This window comes from Canariomyces notabilis (genome assembly GCF_033297395.1).
Source record: "Canariomyces notabilis strain CBS 508.74 unplaced genomic scaffold N656scaffold_18, whole genome shotgun sequence".
Taxonomy (NCBI): Eukaryota; Fungi; Ascomycota; class Sordariomycetes; order Sordariales; family Chaetomiaceae; genus Canariomyces; species Canariomyces notabilis.
In genome coordinates, this window is record NW_027041840.1 from 438071 (window position 1) to 452205 (window position 14135).

The window sequence follows — 14135 nt, forward strand, 5'->3', positions numbered from 1 at the left end:
AGAAACATATCAAATCAAGTCGTCGGCATTGGTAAACAGTAAACAGCCTTCGTTTCGATCACTTTGATGCTCACTCTCGCTCTTGGCCGAGGCATCTCGGGGGCGTGGAAATTTGTTACCTCACTCAAGTCATCCATTCTCGGCACCTGTTGGTATCCCAGAGCGGGGAAAGTTGTGCAGCCGCTATGGCGGATGAGAATAATCACCCTGTCTCCTCGCCTCCGGAAAACGTCATTCATGTTGCGAGCTTGGTCCCATCCAGTCCTACCACGGAGGAGTTCCCTCTTAGTGACCATACCAATCAATCATCCGGCAAACGGACCACGGCGGCTCCTAAACGGGCGGCGAAACACGATGAAGATGGCAAAGCTGAGGAATCCAGCACGAATGACTTCTCGGACGAAGTCTATCAGCCGGCTACTCAAAAGCGCAAAGTCCTCAAGAGTCGTAAATCACATCCCACGAAGAAGCCGCGTCGCATGCCCGCTGCCGCCAGGAAGCCTGCAAAGGACAAGAAGTGGGAAGCTCCGTTTGTCTATACGGACTCAAAATCACCACTTGCCCAAGCTGACTTGAGAGTGCGTGCAGCCTGCCCTTCTTTCATGGGCATGTACTTTCTGACGCTGTTTAACAGGCAATTTTGCTGCATCCCAGAGCTTGGGAAGTCCTTACTCCACAGGAGAAACAGGAAGTTCTGGCCAAGTTTCCTGACGAGACTCATATTCTGAACGCGGGAACTGAAGCTGCGCGTCCAAACTTAGAGTCAATGCGTAACGATGACAATTTCAGACACGACTGCGCTCGCTATTGTGAGAACATTGAGCTCGGGCGGCACGATGAGGAGTGGTTGAGCCAGGCTTGGACCGCTCACGAGAGGCACAAGCGCGGCGAGTTCGAGGCCTTTCTTCAGAGCCAGTTTGAAGAAGATTGGGAAGTTGAGCTTCCCAAGAAGGATGAGCCTGACAGTCATGAGCTGAGTCACCGCTTCCAAGGTGATCCATCTCAATCATCGGAGCAGGAGGTGCCAGAATCGACTGAGCAGCCTCAGCCCGTGTCTGCAAACAAGGGCCAAGAGTCTCAGTCACCGATTCACATCACACAGGAACAATTACCGCCTGTACGATCCGATGTTGATGAGCGCAAGTTGCAAAACGGTGATGAGAAGGTTCCCCCTGACCAGACACCAGTCACCGGGGAGGTCGCACTGACCGCCGGTACGGAAAACGACGGGGATCCAGCTAAAACCAGGGAGGAACCAAGCCATGAAGAAAATGGTTCCTAGGAATCGAAAATTCAGAAGAAGCTTAACTATGCTGAGAAAGCGATTCAAAGCCGATCATGGGGGTACGGCGAGTATTGACTATAGTCAGTATGGTGTCAGGGGCGAGGAAACATTTGCTCAAAGGCAGTACAAACCGCAAGACTAAAGCCGTCAGGGGACAGAGCTAAACGACGTGCAAGATGATGTTATCCAAGCTGTCAGGGGACAAAACCAAACAACATCACAGTTAAACAACTGCAGCAAGGGTGTGCGTGGAAGGAACATTGGCAGCCCTGAGAGAGCACACCATCCTCTGACTGTCGCCCGACTCGATGAGATTCTGTCTGGCATGCGATTCTCAAGAGGCAGTGTTTTCTTCAGGAGATAAGCGGTCAAGGTTCATCAGTCAGGACTGCGAGACAGCGTTGAAAGTGCTGTGCAGTGGGATAGGGTCTGGTCAAAAGGATGAGTGGGGATTGAAAGGCGTGCAGGCGCTGCGATGATGACCTACTCAAGTACCTAGCTATCAATATGAGAATAAAGTATCTAACCAACGGTTTGGCTAAGTTGTCTGATTGCACTCAGTTGATGCGTGTGAGAGGTGCACACAGTTGAGACTTGAGAGTCAAGCAGTCCTCAACTCGGCTGGTTAGCCACGCTGTAAGTTAAGGTACCAAAATCATAACGTACCCATCTTGCTAGCATTGGGACTCAGCAAAGACTTTCACAGATTACCACACTCACTCACCTGCCCAGAGCAATTCGCATCAGGCACGCCATAGCCGATTCACGAGTCGGGACGGGTTTATCGTCGTTATACATATAAGATCCGGCAAATTCAAAATAATTTCTAGACATATCCGGTCTTCATGATGGCGCCCTCGGCTCAGGCTCACCAGCGCACTCACAGTCTGCTCCTATTCCAGAAGTTGCTCAGCCTGCGAGACAGCGCCAGCCCCCTCACACTTATCCTCGATAGCCTGGAGCAAAGCGCTGGTCCGCTCGTTAACGAATTTATGAATAGCGCCAAGGTGAGCAATGCAATTTGGATACTAGCCCTTGGGCTCAAGTCGAACCTGCGAACTGACAGTGCAATCACAGATCGGACGTGCAAAGGTCGTCTACGTTTCTTTCGTCACAATTAAGAAGCCCTCCCAGGTCGATGTATTCATTAGAGCCCGGGGAAAGTCTCTCAAGAGTCTTGCGGCGGAAATATCTTCACACATCACGAGCAAAGGCACCACAACGGCTACGCAGAGTACATAACCAACCCCTATTCGCCTGCTCCCCCTTAAGGACCTCCCTGCCTAAACCAGCCAGTCAATACCCACTAACCACCGCTCTACATAGGATACCTAATAGTAATCGACACGCTCAACCCCGCGGCGTCTGTCACTCCGCACCTTCTCCAAGCCTTCTTCGCCTCCATCATCACCCCCTCGGCCTCGCTCGTAGCCGTCTACCACACCGATGTGCCCGACCTCACTCCTCCTCTCAGAAACAGCACCATCCTCACAAACGAGTACACCCCGGACCCACTCACCCTGCTCAGCTACCTAGCCACGACCGTCTTCCGCGTGTCGAGCCTCTCGCACGCCGTCGCCGCGCGGCGCGCCCAGAGCCGGAGCGTGCAGGAGCCCGAGTTTGGCCTGCGCGAGGGCCGAGAAGGCGTGCTCATCGGCCTGCGCGGGGTGAGCGACCACGGGCATGGGCACGGGCACGGGCACGGGCATGGGCAAGCGTGGTCTGAAAAGGATGTCGTGGTGGACATGGAGATGCGCCGGCGGAGCGGCAGGGCCGTGGTGGATAGGTTCATCCTCGCCGCTCCTACCAGTACGGCCAGTGTCACTGCCAAAGGGGTGCGGCAGGGTGCAGGAGGGGCAGGTGGTTGGAGCGTGATGTTATGGGATGTTCATCCCGCTTTTCAGGGCGAGTCTGGGGATAAGCTTTCTGAGGAGGGCACTGGTGGGCACGAGGATGGCATGACTACGTTCAATATCGGCTTGACGGAGAAGCAAAGGCGTGATAGGGAAGGGGTAGTACTGCCCTATTTTGATGCGCAGGTTGAGGTTGGGGGCGGGGAGGGAGGGAGGATCCTGTATGAGATGGGAAGGGAGGATGATTTTGATGAGGAGGAAGATGAGATTTAAGGGGAAGATAGTTGGGTTAGGGTATCCGGTGTAGTGCAGGTATCCGGTCGAGCCGGTGTAGTGCAATCTCAATGTCGAGAGTTATGAGATTTTCCAGAATGAATGTCCGTCGGGTCTTCCCTTACAGTATACAGTCATTGAACGACGAAAGGCGTCATCTTGTATCCGCTTTCCACCCCGTTCATAGAGTCATCAAGATGTTGTGAGAGCATTAGCACCAGGGTGGCTGAGGTGATCAGGGCCGGGGGGGACCTTAAGGCGAGAAGCCCTGAGATTTAGCGTGGTAACACTAACCCCGCTAATTACAGGGGCCCAAAGCCTTGAATGCAACCCTGCAGCAGCCTTGTCTTAGCCGCTCGCACCTAGAAACTTCCCTTTCAGACGTCACCGGCTATCGAAAACCGGACCCATCTCGCCCACCTTTCTTTCTTACCAAAACCTCACCAACCATTTTGACTCGCAACAGGCAATGTCTGATAGACGAGAGGGCCACTCTCGTCGTGGAGGCGACAGACCCTCCTTCGACGACAGAGACTGGCGGCGCGATCGCGACCGGCGTCGAGATCGCGGGGACGGTAACGACAGGCACCACGACCGCGCCCGTGAACACGGCAGGGACAGAGACAGGGATAGAGAAAGGGATCACCGTCGATATCGCTCACGCTCGCGCTCACGCTCTAGAGACAGAGCCGGACGGTTAGATCGCCGGCGCTCACGCTCTCCCGGCCGTGAGAGGGGGTACGATAGGCGAGATGGCGGGAAGGAGAGACAAAGAGAGAGGGATCGAGGCCACCGCCGACGGGAGGAAGATCAGGACGGGCCACTACGGGAGCGCGGGGATAGGAGTATAAGAGAGGGCAGTGCGGGCCGACTAGAGAGAGGTATGTCTCACCAGCCTGGGCCCGTTACGTCGGGTCGCAACAGTCACTGACATTCACAAATTACCAGGCGAGAAGCCTATTCGTGACAAGGACCGCCTCGCTACTGAATCACCCCGGGCCTCGGCCAGCCCAAGGCGTGTCTTTGAACGGGACAGTGACGAACCCACACAGCTGCCTACACGCTCAAAGGCCAGCACTAACGCATCGACGCCGACAGCGCCACCTGTATCATTCAAGGTGAAGAGCCGAGATGGGAGCCACGGACCAGAACCATGGCAGCAAACGACACGGGAAGAAAGCCAGGAGCAGCGGCATTCCGAAGACGGAGAGCAGCATGGCCGCCAACCATCCAGGGGGCGGTTCGATGCGGAACCCATGGACGAAGACGACAACGACGAAGTTGTAGTCGAGGAGGACGGCCTGGATGATATGGCAGCCATGATGGGATTCGGAGGGTTTGGTACGACAAAGGGAAAGAAGGTTCTAGGGAACAATGTTGGCGCCGCGCGGAAGGAAAAGAAGACACAGTACCGGCAGTACATGAACCGCGTTGGTGGGTTCAACAGGCCACTCAGTCCGACCCGCTAGGGACCTCGTCGCAACTTGCAACCTAGGATTTCGATGAAGGATGTGTATGGTTAGTATTGATACCCGGTTCATTACCTAGTTTTCCCGGAAGCTTGGCTGGCTGAGTCTTGCAGCTTTATGTGAAATTATGTGATATGAGAAACAGGCCCTTATGCTTGGAACCTTGTGAGGATTGTGTTCTTAGAGGGTTAGGGTTAAGGTAAGCATCATGGAACTTTCCTTCCCAAAACTTATCACAGCTTTCACAAGCATCTTCATTTCATGGCCACCGAGCTCACAACTTCCCACCCGACAATTACAATTGCGCATTCCCAATCGCCATAAATGGTTGGACTGCTGAAGGATTGATTTAACTTTCTCACTGAAATCGCAACCGGCTTCATTTTCACGCATCATCAACATCTCAACTGCATTACAACAACAAATCAACAATATGGGTGACAAGTCAAAGAAGAAGGTCAAGGGGTCCAAGGAGAAGGACCTTAAAACCTCTTCTGCCAGCACCAAAGTCATTGGCGAAGAGGAAAAGAAGCAGTCAAAGGTCAAATCATCGGCTCCACCAAAACCAACTGCTCCCGAAACCACCAAATCCGACGATGCAAAAGCTAAAAAAGGGAAATCCAAGGAGGGAAAGAGTGATTGCAAGCGCAAACGCGACTCTGTTGATGTATCGACTGAGGATGGAACGCCCATTGAGACCGAGGGCGGTGTCAATGTGCAGGAAGATGTCGAGCCGGTGAAGAAGAAGAGCAAGAAGGACCGCAAGTCCAAGAGCGACGAGCAGTCAGAGAAGAAGGGGGGAAAAGCCAAGAAAGGAGACGAAAGCCATGAGGAGATCGGCAATGACGAGGAGAACCCTCTGGCTGTCAACGCCAATCAGGACAACAAAGCGAAGAAAGAAAAGAAGTCCAAGAAACAGGCCGAAGCTCAAGATCGCCCACTAGCTGGACATGGTGAGATCAAGGAGGCCACAGAAAGAATTGGGGAGGAAGGGAAGGAAAGCGAGAAAGCCCAGAAGGAGAAGAAAAAGAAGCGCAAACACAAGCACCAGACTGGTGATGTGGAAATGGTTGACGCCAACGCTGCCGCTAACGACAAGGAGGACAAGGGGGACAAGGTTGAACCGAGTGATGGCGAGCAGATGACAGGGAAGCAAAAGGAGGACAAGAAGGAGAAAAAGAAGAAGAACAGAGCTAAGCACCAGACTGGGGATGTGAAAATGGTCGACGCCAACGCCGCCGCTTACGACAGGGAGGAGGTCAAGGCTGAACAGAAGGATGGCAAAAAGGATAAAAAGAAGAAGGACAAGAAAAAGCACAAGAAGCGCAAGAGCTCGGAGGCTTCAGAAGCAGAACCGGACAACGTCGCGCCCACTCCCGCTTTGCCTTGCGCTCCCCAGGCCGACCTCTCGGAACGGTGGAATGTCCAAGCACTTGGTGGCGGCGCGAAGCGGCAGGACAAATTCATGCGTCTATTGGGTGGAAAGAAGCACGGCGCGAACGCCCCAGCCGCGGGTGAAGCAAAGGAGTCTCGCAAACGGTTCGACATCGGCCGGGTTGAGCAGGAACTTGAGCAACAATATGATGCCGGCATACGAATGAAGTTCGAAAACCCCGGCCAGCGCCGGGGCCTCGGTGCTTGAGCGAAATCATGGGTACTTTTCATCTTTGGTGCCCGCCTCTATTGAACCATACACTTAACATAGCAGAGGAATCGCCTATTGCTGGACTTTGTCGTCCTCTCAGCGAAATGATAAAAATGGTATATGCTAGCAAATCCCAGCCCGATATCCCCAGAACAAAGTTGTTGCATAGTGGTACACGTGCAGAGTATGCACGAGCTGCTCGTCCGGTCCGCGGCCATCTACCGGTCGGGGTTGGTAGGCTCCCTGGTACGGCGTACGGCAGACCTTTGGCGTTCTAATGTTCCGTCTTCCGTTCCGGCTCTCTATCATCCATGGATAGTCTTGCCCTCGATCACCGCAGGAAGATACGGGAAATGACCTCGAAGATCAAACCGCCAAATACAACGAAGCCGAGAAGTACTGCAAGTCATCCAAGTTAGACAACCAACTCTGGGGCAAACGAGGAGCCCATTCCCGCTTACCGAGCCACATAGGAGATATGGGAGACTTGGGCGTTTCCTTAGCACGCTTCTTGAGCTGGTCCTCGGACTTGCCGCGCCGGGCCTCCTGCTCCTTCTGGAACTTGAGATTTGCACGTCGTTGTTGGGGTGTTTGCGCCTGTCGTGACTTGGAATCAGTGGTTGTCAAGGAGGCGGAGGACGTTTTGATGGCAAGCGTACCATTGTGTGAGATGTATGTATCAAGCGTAGAAGGATCGCCTAGGAGAACAGGGGGCCGTTAAGGTTATGTATGCAGCTATAAGCTGGGCGCTAGCAACAGAGTAGGGAAAGAAGAGCCTCGAGTGTGTTGGGAGTCGGTGACAGGAGGAAGGAGTATGTTGCACTGAAAGCTTCGAGGTTGAGCGTACAAGAAGAGGGTGTGTTGCGATGAAGCTGGTATATGATGGCACCCATCCAGGGGAATTGGGACAGATTGCAAGCTATCGACGGGAGTTCTGGCCATGTGTCGTCGTGGGGCCGTGCAGCTGAAGGTGGGTCAGCTGTGATGGACCCTGGTTCGGCCATGACAAGGGTGCCACGGCCCAATGGCAAGACACCACCATGCTGGATATCATTGAGCTTGGCATCGCCTTAACTTCAACGGTCTCTCATCGATTGCAACTCTCATGTGTGAGCCAGGCTCCCAGGCTTTCGGCCAATTCGCCTCTCACCGAGCTAGATGATTACAATGCACACATCCGCAATGTCCACAATTCGAGCTTCTTGAGATAACAGAAGTACATCAACCATTATAAACTAATCGCGGAACACAAAACCCTCGATTCATATCTCATCGCATCGAACAGCATGCCCCGTCCTCTAAGAGCCGCCCTCTGCAGGGCGTCACCCTCCTCACCATTCCGCTCATCACAATCCCAAATCAGGAGATACTCTCAACAACCGCCCTCAGCAACAGTAAATACCCCTTACATCCCCTCCACATCCCGCCTCATACTAACTTCCAACCCCCCTTCCCAACCACAGAGTAACTTCTACAAGACTTTCACACGGCCCGTGGCAAAATGCGCCCTTCTAGCCGTCTTCACCTATCAGCTCGTCTACTTTGGCTGGACCAAGCTGGAGCACGAGGAGATCAAGGCTGAGCGGCGAGGTGAGTGAGCCGGGGCTGTATTGTACCCCTTTTCACAAGTTTTATACGCGGGAGCTGACTTGCAATCTGGAGAGTAGCTGAGATCATCAAGCTTGAGGCACAGGTCAAAAGGTTACAGATCGCCCAGGAGAAGGCTGCGGCGGAGGCGGAGGCGGCGGCGGCTACTGCTGCTGCCAACGTAGAAGAAGCAAAGGTCAAGGAGGGAACAAGTGAGACGGGTAGCGGTGGGCGGCCCTGGTGGCGGTGGTGATGATTAACATGTGGCCTGATGGCAATTTTCGAAAGGGCCGGCTAGTCAAGGAGGCGCTGAAGAGCAAGGGATCCAGCAAAGGGTTGAGCCGTTGAAACGACGACGCAGCGGCATGAACGGTGCGGACGTCGGGGAGGTCGGCAAACGGTCGAGATACCCTATTCAAGGACGGTGATAGTAGCGGGAAGAGGCTAGAAACGACACGGTGGGCTTACATGACACACGTCCTCTAAAATATCTTGATACAATAACCCGGAACATGCAGCAAGCCTCTTCAGACAATCCTCCCCTTGCAATTCCAAGGTAGACCTTGGCCTGGCTTAACCAGCTATGCCATCCAGAATGAAACACCGTCGTTTATGATCCATAGCCTCATCAGTTTCGAACAGTACCGTACAATCATGCAAATCGCTCTAGTTGACCATCTTCAACCCGCCCAAAATAGCCAACGCCCAAACCCAGCCCGCCGTGTAATCCATAGCAACTCCTGAAACATGCCCACTTATCTTTAAACCACAAGTAAACCAACTAGCACAATTCCAAGCAGCCATCTCCAGTGAACAACGGCCCTCTCGCCAGCAGATTTGAAGTGCGCCGAACCAGGGAAATTACACGTCAGTTCGCCTCCCTCATGCCTGCCATAGTTCCCCTCAAAGCCAATGCCGCCGGGCTGCGGACAACTGAACCCCAGCGCAGCCGGACAGCTCTGCACCAGCTTATAGCAGACGTCTTCGCAAGGGAGAAGCTCCTTGTACGGGCCCGGCTTGATGACCTCATCGATCAACGGGTTCCGGCTCGAGTTGAACCTCCTGACATTCTCCATCCCTTTCAGCCTGTCTGCGTCCAGCGCGGTGCCGTCGGGAAACGGCTGCCCGATGGCTCGGGGCTGTAGGTACGGCGCATCGTTGTCAAAGTCCTCACACCGGGGGATGGTGACGGAGCAGAGCCAGTCCTTGTACGCAGCCGAGCAGTTGGTGCAGTCGCGCACTAGGGAGTAGCGCTGCTCCGGCGGTGCCTCGCACGGTATTTGGGCAAGCGACTTGTTGAAGTTTTCGTACATGGATGAGGCGAAACGGTCGTAAAACTGGGCAAGCTGGGTCGAGTTGCCAAAGTTGGGGTTGCTGGGCACTGAGTATGCGACTTGGTCGCAAAAGTCGAGGTCGGTGATCAAGGCGCAGTTGCCATGACCTGGTGTGCATGGTCAATAACTGGCTCTGCGGGAAGAACCCCTGGAGACTCGGACACTTACTAGATTTTGTCCAGAACCTCATAGATCTGAAAACCTCGCCGCCGCTACCGGTCGTGGATTGTCTCTTGCTAAGCTGGCTGCCATCTCTGGCCAATATGCCCGTATAGTTTGTGCTCGAGTTCAGCCCGCTGAAAAAGAACTGCTGCTTTGGGAGCTTTTCCGGGCCTCTTGTGGTGATGCTCGTCCGGACAAGATTCGTTTCTTGTCCGTTCCTTCTGGCTGCAATCTGGGCGTAATTCTCAAGACCGCAGTACGAATATTTGAGACCGTTGATGGTCCTGTCGTTCTCGTTATGCGCAAACAGCACGTACGGCGGTGTGGTCCTAATCGATTCCTCGAGCTGCGGATCTGCCTTGTCCGTCAAGTCATGCGTAATCAGCAGTGCGCCCTGAGAGTCGCTATCGACAAATATGAGGTCCGCATCGTCTTGCTCGTTATAACTGTAGTAAAAGCTGTCGATGGAAGCTGCAACTCGGAAGTTGTATATACCCGAAAATACTTCCGACACATTCGCCGCGTGTATTCCAATGTACACCTCAGAGTCCGTAGTAGTGACGCTGTACATAGCAGCCCCTTCCTTGAACACAACCAGCTCTTGCGAGTTGGGGTCGGCGAGTGGGCCCGGGGCCTGGTTTTCTGCGGTTGTCGAGACGAACATGGTAAGCTGAGGAGGCTCAAGGGTTGTTTTCGAGGGGTCTATCGGCTGTGGCTGTTCGCAGGTATTTGCCGATATGTATACCGTTTGAGAGCTCTGTCTTCTCACAACGCTCGCACTCTGCTGCCCTCGAGCAATTTCGTGCTCCCCGTCGCCAGCGCTAGCGCTGACGTCTCGCTTCTCAGGTGCATTGTGCTCATCCCTCAGGTCCAACCGGCCCCTTTCTGCTTTCCGCTCAGAGAGTCCGGGCACTGCAAAAACAAAGCGCTGTGTTGTGCCCTCGTCCACGTTCATGGACATGGCCTCATTGTTGGTCAATGAAGTGAACCCGTCCGGCGCGCGACCTATTATGCTCCTGTCAAAGGGAAGGAAGTCTGGCTCGTACGTCGGATCGAGCAATCCGCGCGTCGCCGGATTGGGCGAGAAATCGCGATCATCGAAATTGACGGCGAATGCTTGGTTCAACTCGGCTGCCAGGGCGAAGTGTGGGGGGAACAAGACCAGGTAGAGGAGCAGAAGCAAACATGATGCGACGAGAGATGCCGCCAGTCGCGACTGAAGAGGACTGAGCTGCATTGCGAGAGCATGGTCCCCCCGAGGAACTGCTGAGAATATGCGTGGGTGCCCAGATACGGAGGGCTAATGTGGTGTGTAGGTCAGGTAGCTGATTGTGGCGTCTCTATGCCTCCTCTCTGACGTTCCTGGGGATCGCCTCGCCGAGGCTGCTAGAGCCCCTGTAGCTGACCGCTGGAGGCCGCCGGCAAGGGCACCATGACATTTAAGCCGTTCAAGCCCAGTTCTTCCCAGATGAATTTGACTGATTCCGCTGTGGTTGGTTCAAGAGCGATTCTAGAACTGTCAATCGGCTGCGTTGTAGTTGTACGGTCGGGTCAAGTAAGTTTGTCGATGTCTCCCACGCATCCAGAAACCCGGAAGATGAAGCATCTGTCGGGGGTGCTTTTGCCCTGGATCGGCCACTAACTTCGTCGTAGCTGAATGCCCCTTGCAGTGGGCCCATTGCTGCCGCTTGCCAAGATTTTGATGGCTGACCAGCTAGGCACCACTTAAGTGCCCGTCACACATGAAACAGTTGCACCTGAACTTGCATTGCACATGTTCCCTACGTACGAAAATCAGAGGTTCAAATTTGGCTTCCTGCATGCATTCATCAACGACAGATGCAACTCGACGTGGTTAAACGTGAACGAAACTTGGTCATCACATAACTCGTATTCAGCCACCGCGCCGTGTGATCAAGATAGTACACTAACCCCCAACTTTCCCAGCTGTACAACACAAGAGGGAATCCAACACCTGCAACTCTATCCTGAGAGGACATCCAAGAGGGATCCTCGTGGTATGTATCCGTTCCGTTTACCTCTTTGAGCGAAAAATTCTCCATGTCTGCCGAGTTGTCCCGGTCGCTCCAGGCTCTGCCACAGACATGTGTGGTCACGTCATCATTCATGTCGAACGTCAGAAAGAAAACCGGGCCATACGACTGTCTGCTACTCCCCACACCTGGGCAGGGCCACCCTCGGCGCCATTCTCTTTGAGCGAATGGCATCGAACAAGGACCGGAACTCGGGCGATATTTACTCAGTGTGGAGAGAGTCGGCCTTTGCACGCAGTCCGCTAGCGGTAGAACCAGAGCCATGGAAGTAGCGGCCCAGGGTCGGGGCCAAGAAGGAGCGGAAGATGATGTCGGCGCCCCTGAATCGTCATGAGTTTCCTGCTCATCTGGAACAATGGTGGGGAGAAACTTACTTGAAGGCCGGGAGGGAGAGCCAGAGGAGGAAGACAAACTTGAAGGTATAATAGAACGGGAACCAGTAGACAACGCTGACAAGGCTCTCAATGACGCTGCCCATGCCGTTAGCTTGGATATTCATCTGCCTATGGAGACAAGAAGGGTCCTTACGTGAACAAGGCAAACACAACCCAGTACTAGTACACATGCTTAGTTCAAGGCCATGATTCCAAAGGGGATTTTGGTTGGCTCACCGTCAGCCACTGCGTGTCATCCGCTTTGTTGGAAGTAAAGAGGGCATCGAGAGAATAGTATCCGGGAATAATAAAACCCGCGACGTTGGTCAGGAGCTGACCGCCGAGGTTGAAGACGATAAGGAAGAAGTATAGCGCCCCCAGTCCAAGGGCAGCATAGGCCTTGGGAATAGAGGTTTGCTTCTCAAGATTGACAAGGGCAGGATACTTGGAGAGCTGGGGTCACAGTTCCGGTGAGCACAATGCGAAGACGGTGAGGGAGTCGGATCCGCTGACGTACCTCTTTGTCGAGCTGTCCGATATACTGCTGAACGCGGTCCTGAGGTCGAGACATAGTTGCGTATGGAAATGAATATCCTCAAAATGGCTGGGAGTCGAGCTGGGGATTGTCGGGTAGTTTGCAAGAGAGCGGCCGGATGGTCGCAAGTTGGAAGGAGCTTCGGCGGGGAAGACTGGAGCTGTTATTAGCTATCCGCTGCTAATGAGCGTGCAGATTTGTAGGCGGGCGAGCAGCTCTTACTGTTACAGCTTGAGGAAGGATGTTGCGAAAGAGACGTTCAAAGGTGTTTGGAAGAGGCTGGGAATATTTTGTGGTTGAGAATGTGGGTTAATATGGCGGCCGAACTGGAATGTGGTGGCAGGTGTGGATGTGGACAAGACGGTGAGGCGATGACGACTGATACGTGTGCAGAAACCCCAGTCACAAGCCCCGGCAGCTTCCGGATTTGAAACATGATGCAACGAAAGGGGAGAGTGAGATCACGTGCTTCCTAAACCAGAGCTGCTAAACATGATTTGACACTAAAAAAAGACCTAACAGAGCTTATCATAGCTCAGCTTGAAGACCCCGAAAGCCGTCCCAATCAGTCTGTTAGGGAAAATGTATGTGTATGGGCCATCTGATGCTTTCCCACTGGAAGCCATCCTTATCAAGTAGTGTACTCGTCTTCAGTCGGGTTACGTTAACTCTACAACCAAGGTCTAGGTAGTCAGTAATGTTATCGGAAGACCAAGTTAGCTTTCAGCTGAGTTGGATGCTACTGCTCAGATAATTCTAGGTCCGTCTTTTACAGCCTATTCACCATGAAACTGTTGTAAACTATCTCATGAACTCAATCTATCCAGCTTATCCTATCAAGGCCTAAGGTTCGATGGTGTAGTTGGTTATCACGTCAGTCTAACACACTGAAGGTCTCCAGTTCGAACCTGGATCGAATCAGCCTTTCATTTTGCAGCACTGGTCCTCCCAAGTACGGTCGATATTCTTGTCCTTTTGCTTTTGCGTAGTGTCGTAGGCGTGAGGGAAAGGGATCTGGCCCTTATTAATATAGTAATGTAAGAGACACTATCAGAAATCTGGCTAGATGTCTGTGAGACAATCAAACAAGTGACCGTGAGAGGCGTCCTGTGCTCAGGTAACGTATAAGGGGGAATCAATGACTGACCCATTGCAAAAATATCACTCCATGACCCAAGGTACCATCTCTCATCTTTTCGCGGGACTTTACGACAACATTCGAGAGGTGTACCAGTGGTTTTCAAGAGCCTTCAGAGAAGACCCATGAATGTGAAGAACGTACTTCGTACTCTGTGAGTCTGTGTATGCATTTACCACAGAGCCAAGCTGTACGTCACGCAAACCCTGCCTTTTGAACATTGTAAACAGTTTCTTGCAGAAGGGTTGCGGATGACACGGGTGGAAGGCACTCTTGGTTATCGGGCTATTGCGCAAGCCTGGTCATGAAGACGATCATATTTCGCAATAGGGGATCAAAGCTCCCATTTATTTGAGCTGTGTTTTGTTTTGATCTTATAGGCAGAGTCGGTTTGTTGTTTTTGCTATGCAGGAATCTGGCAAACGA

At 53.2% G+C, this 14135-nt stretch overlaps 7 protein-coding genes and 1 non-coding gene across 8 annotated transcripts; 6 read left to right on the forward strand and 2 right to left on the reverse strand.

The window, feature by feature from the left end:
* The first annotated feature begins 70 nt into the window (after positions 1-70).
* On the forward strand, positions 71-1357 carry N656DRAFT_201409 (uncharacterized protein). The gene is made up of 2 exons (XM_064808867.1): positions 71-578; positions 635-1357. The coding sequence occupies exons 1-2, from the start codon at positions 186-188 to the stop codon at positions 1280-1282; spliced, it is 1041 nt and encodes a 346-aa protein (XP_064668319.1). The 5' UTR covers positions 71-185; the 3' UTR covers positions 1283-1357.
* Positions 1358-1825: 468 nt separating this feature from the next.
* Positions 1826-3492, forward strand: N656DRAFT_781531 (uncharacterized protein). Its single transcript, XM_064815601.1, has 4 exons — positions 1826-1931; positions 1992-2292; positions 2363-2519; positions 2612-3492. Exons 2-4 carry the CDS (start codon positions 2134-2136, stop codon positions 3409-3411), a joined length of 1116 nt encoding a protein of 371 aa, XP_064668320.1. The 5' UTR covers positions 1826-1931; positions 1992-2133; the 3' UTR covers positions 3412-3492.
* Positions 3493-3880: 388 nt separating this feature from the next.
* On the forward strand, positions 3881-4880 carry N656DRAFT_799871 (DUF1777-domain-containing protein; the record flags this gene model as incomplete). The annotated part of the gene is made up of 2 exons (XM_064817932.1): positions 3881-4292; positions 4360-4880. 2 exons carry the CDS (start codon positions 3881-3883, stop codon positions 4878-4880), a joined length of 933 nt encoding a protein of 310 aa, XP_064668321.1.
* Positions 4881-5060: 180 nt separating this feature from the next.
* N656DRAFT_201795 (uncharacterized protein) lies at positions 5061-6541 on the forward strand. The gene is made up of 2 exons (XM_064808869.1): positions 5061-5079; positions 5171-6541. Exon 2 carries the CDS (start codon positions 5314-5316, stop codon positions 6520-6522), a length of 1209 nt encoding a protein of 402 aa, XP_064668322.1. The 5' UTR covers positions 5061-5079; positions 5171-5313; the 3' UTR covers positions 6523-6541.
* A 1402-nt stretch (positions 6542-7943) lies between these two features.
* Positions 7944-8123, forward strand: N656DRAFT_677946 (uncharacterized protein; the record flags this gene model as incomplete). Its single annotated transcript, XM_064810513.1, has 1 exon — positions 7944-8123. A coding segment is annotated over one exon (180 nt), but the record flags the coding sequence as incomplete, so codon positions are not given.
* A 375-nt stretch (positions 8124-8498) lies between these two features.
* Positions 8499-10942, reverse strand: N656DRAFT_201727 (stretch-activated Ca-permeable channel). The gene is made up of 2 exons (XM_064808868.1): positions 9609-10942; positions 8499-9553 (listed from the first exon to the last, which is right to left on the reverse strand). The coding sequence occupies exons 1-2, from the start codon at positions 10843-10845 to the stop codon at positions 8874-8876; spliced, it is 1917 nt and encodes a 638-aa protein (XP_064668324.1). The 5' UTR covers positions 10846-10942; the 3' UTR covers positions 8499-8873.
* A 922-nt stretch (positions 10943-11864) lies between these two features.
* Positions 11865-12607, reverse strand: N656DRAFT_790969 (uncharacterized protein; the record flags this gene model as incomplete). Its single annotated transcript, XM_064816930.1, has 5 exons — positions 11865-11982; positions 12037-12132; positions 12191-12216; positions 12274-12489; positions 12554-12607. 5 exons carry the CDS (start codon positions 12605-12607, stop codon positions 11865-11867), a joined length of 510 nt encoding a protein of 169 aa, XP_064668325.1.
* An 811-nt stretch (positions 12608-13418) lies between these two features.
* On the forward strand, positions 13419-13492 carry N656DRAFT_t106. Its single transcript has one exon. It is a non-coding gene; the product is annotated as a tRNA-Val (tRNA).
* Positions 13493-14135: the final 643 nt, after the last annotated feature.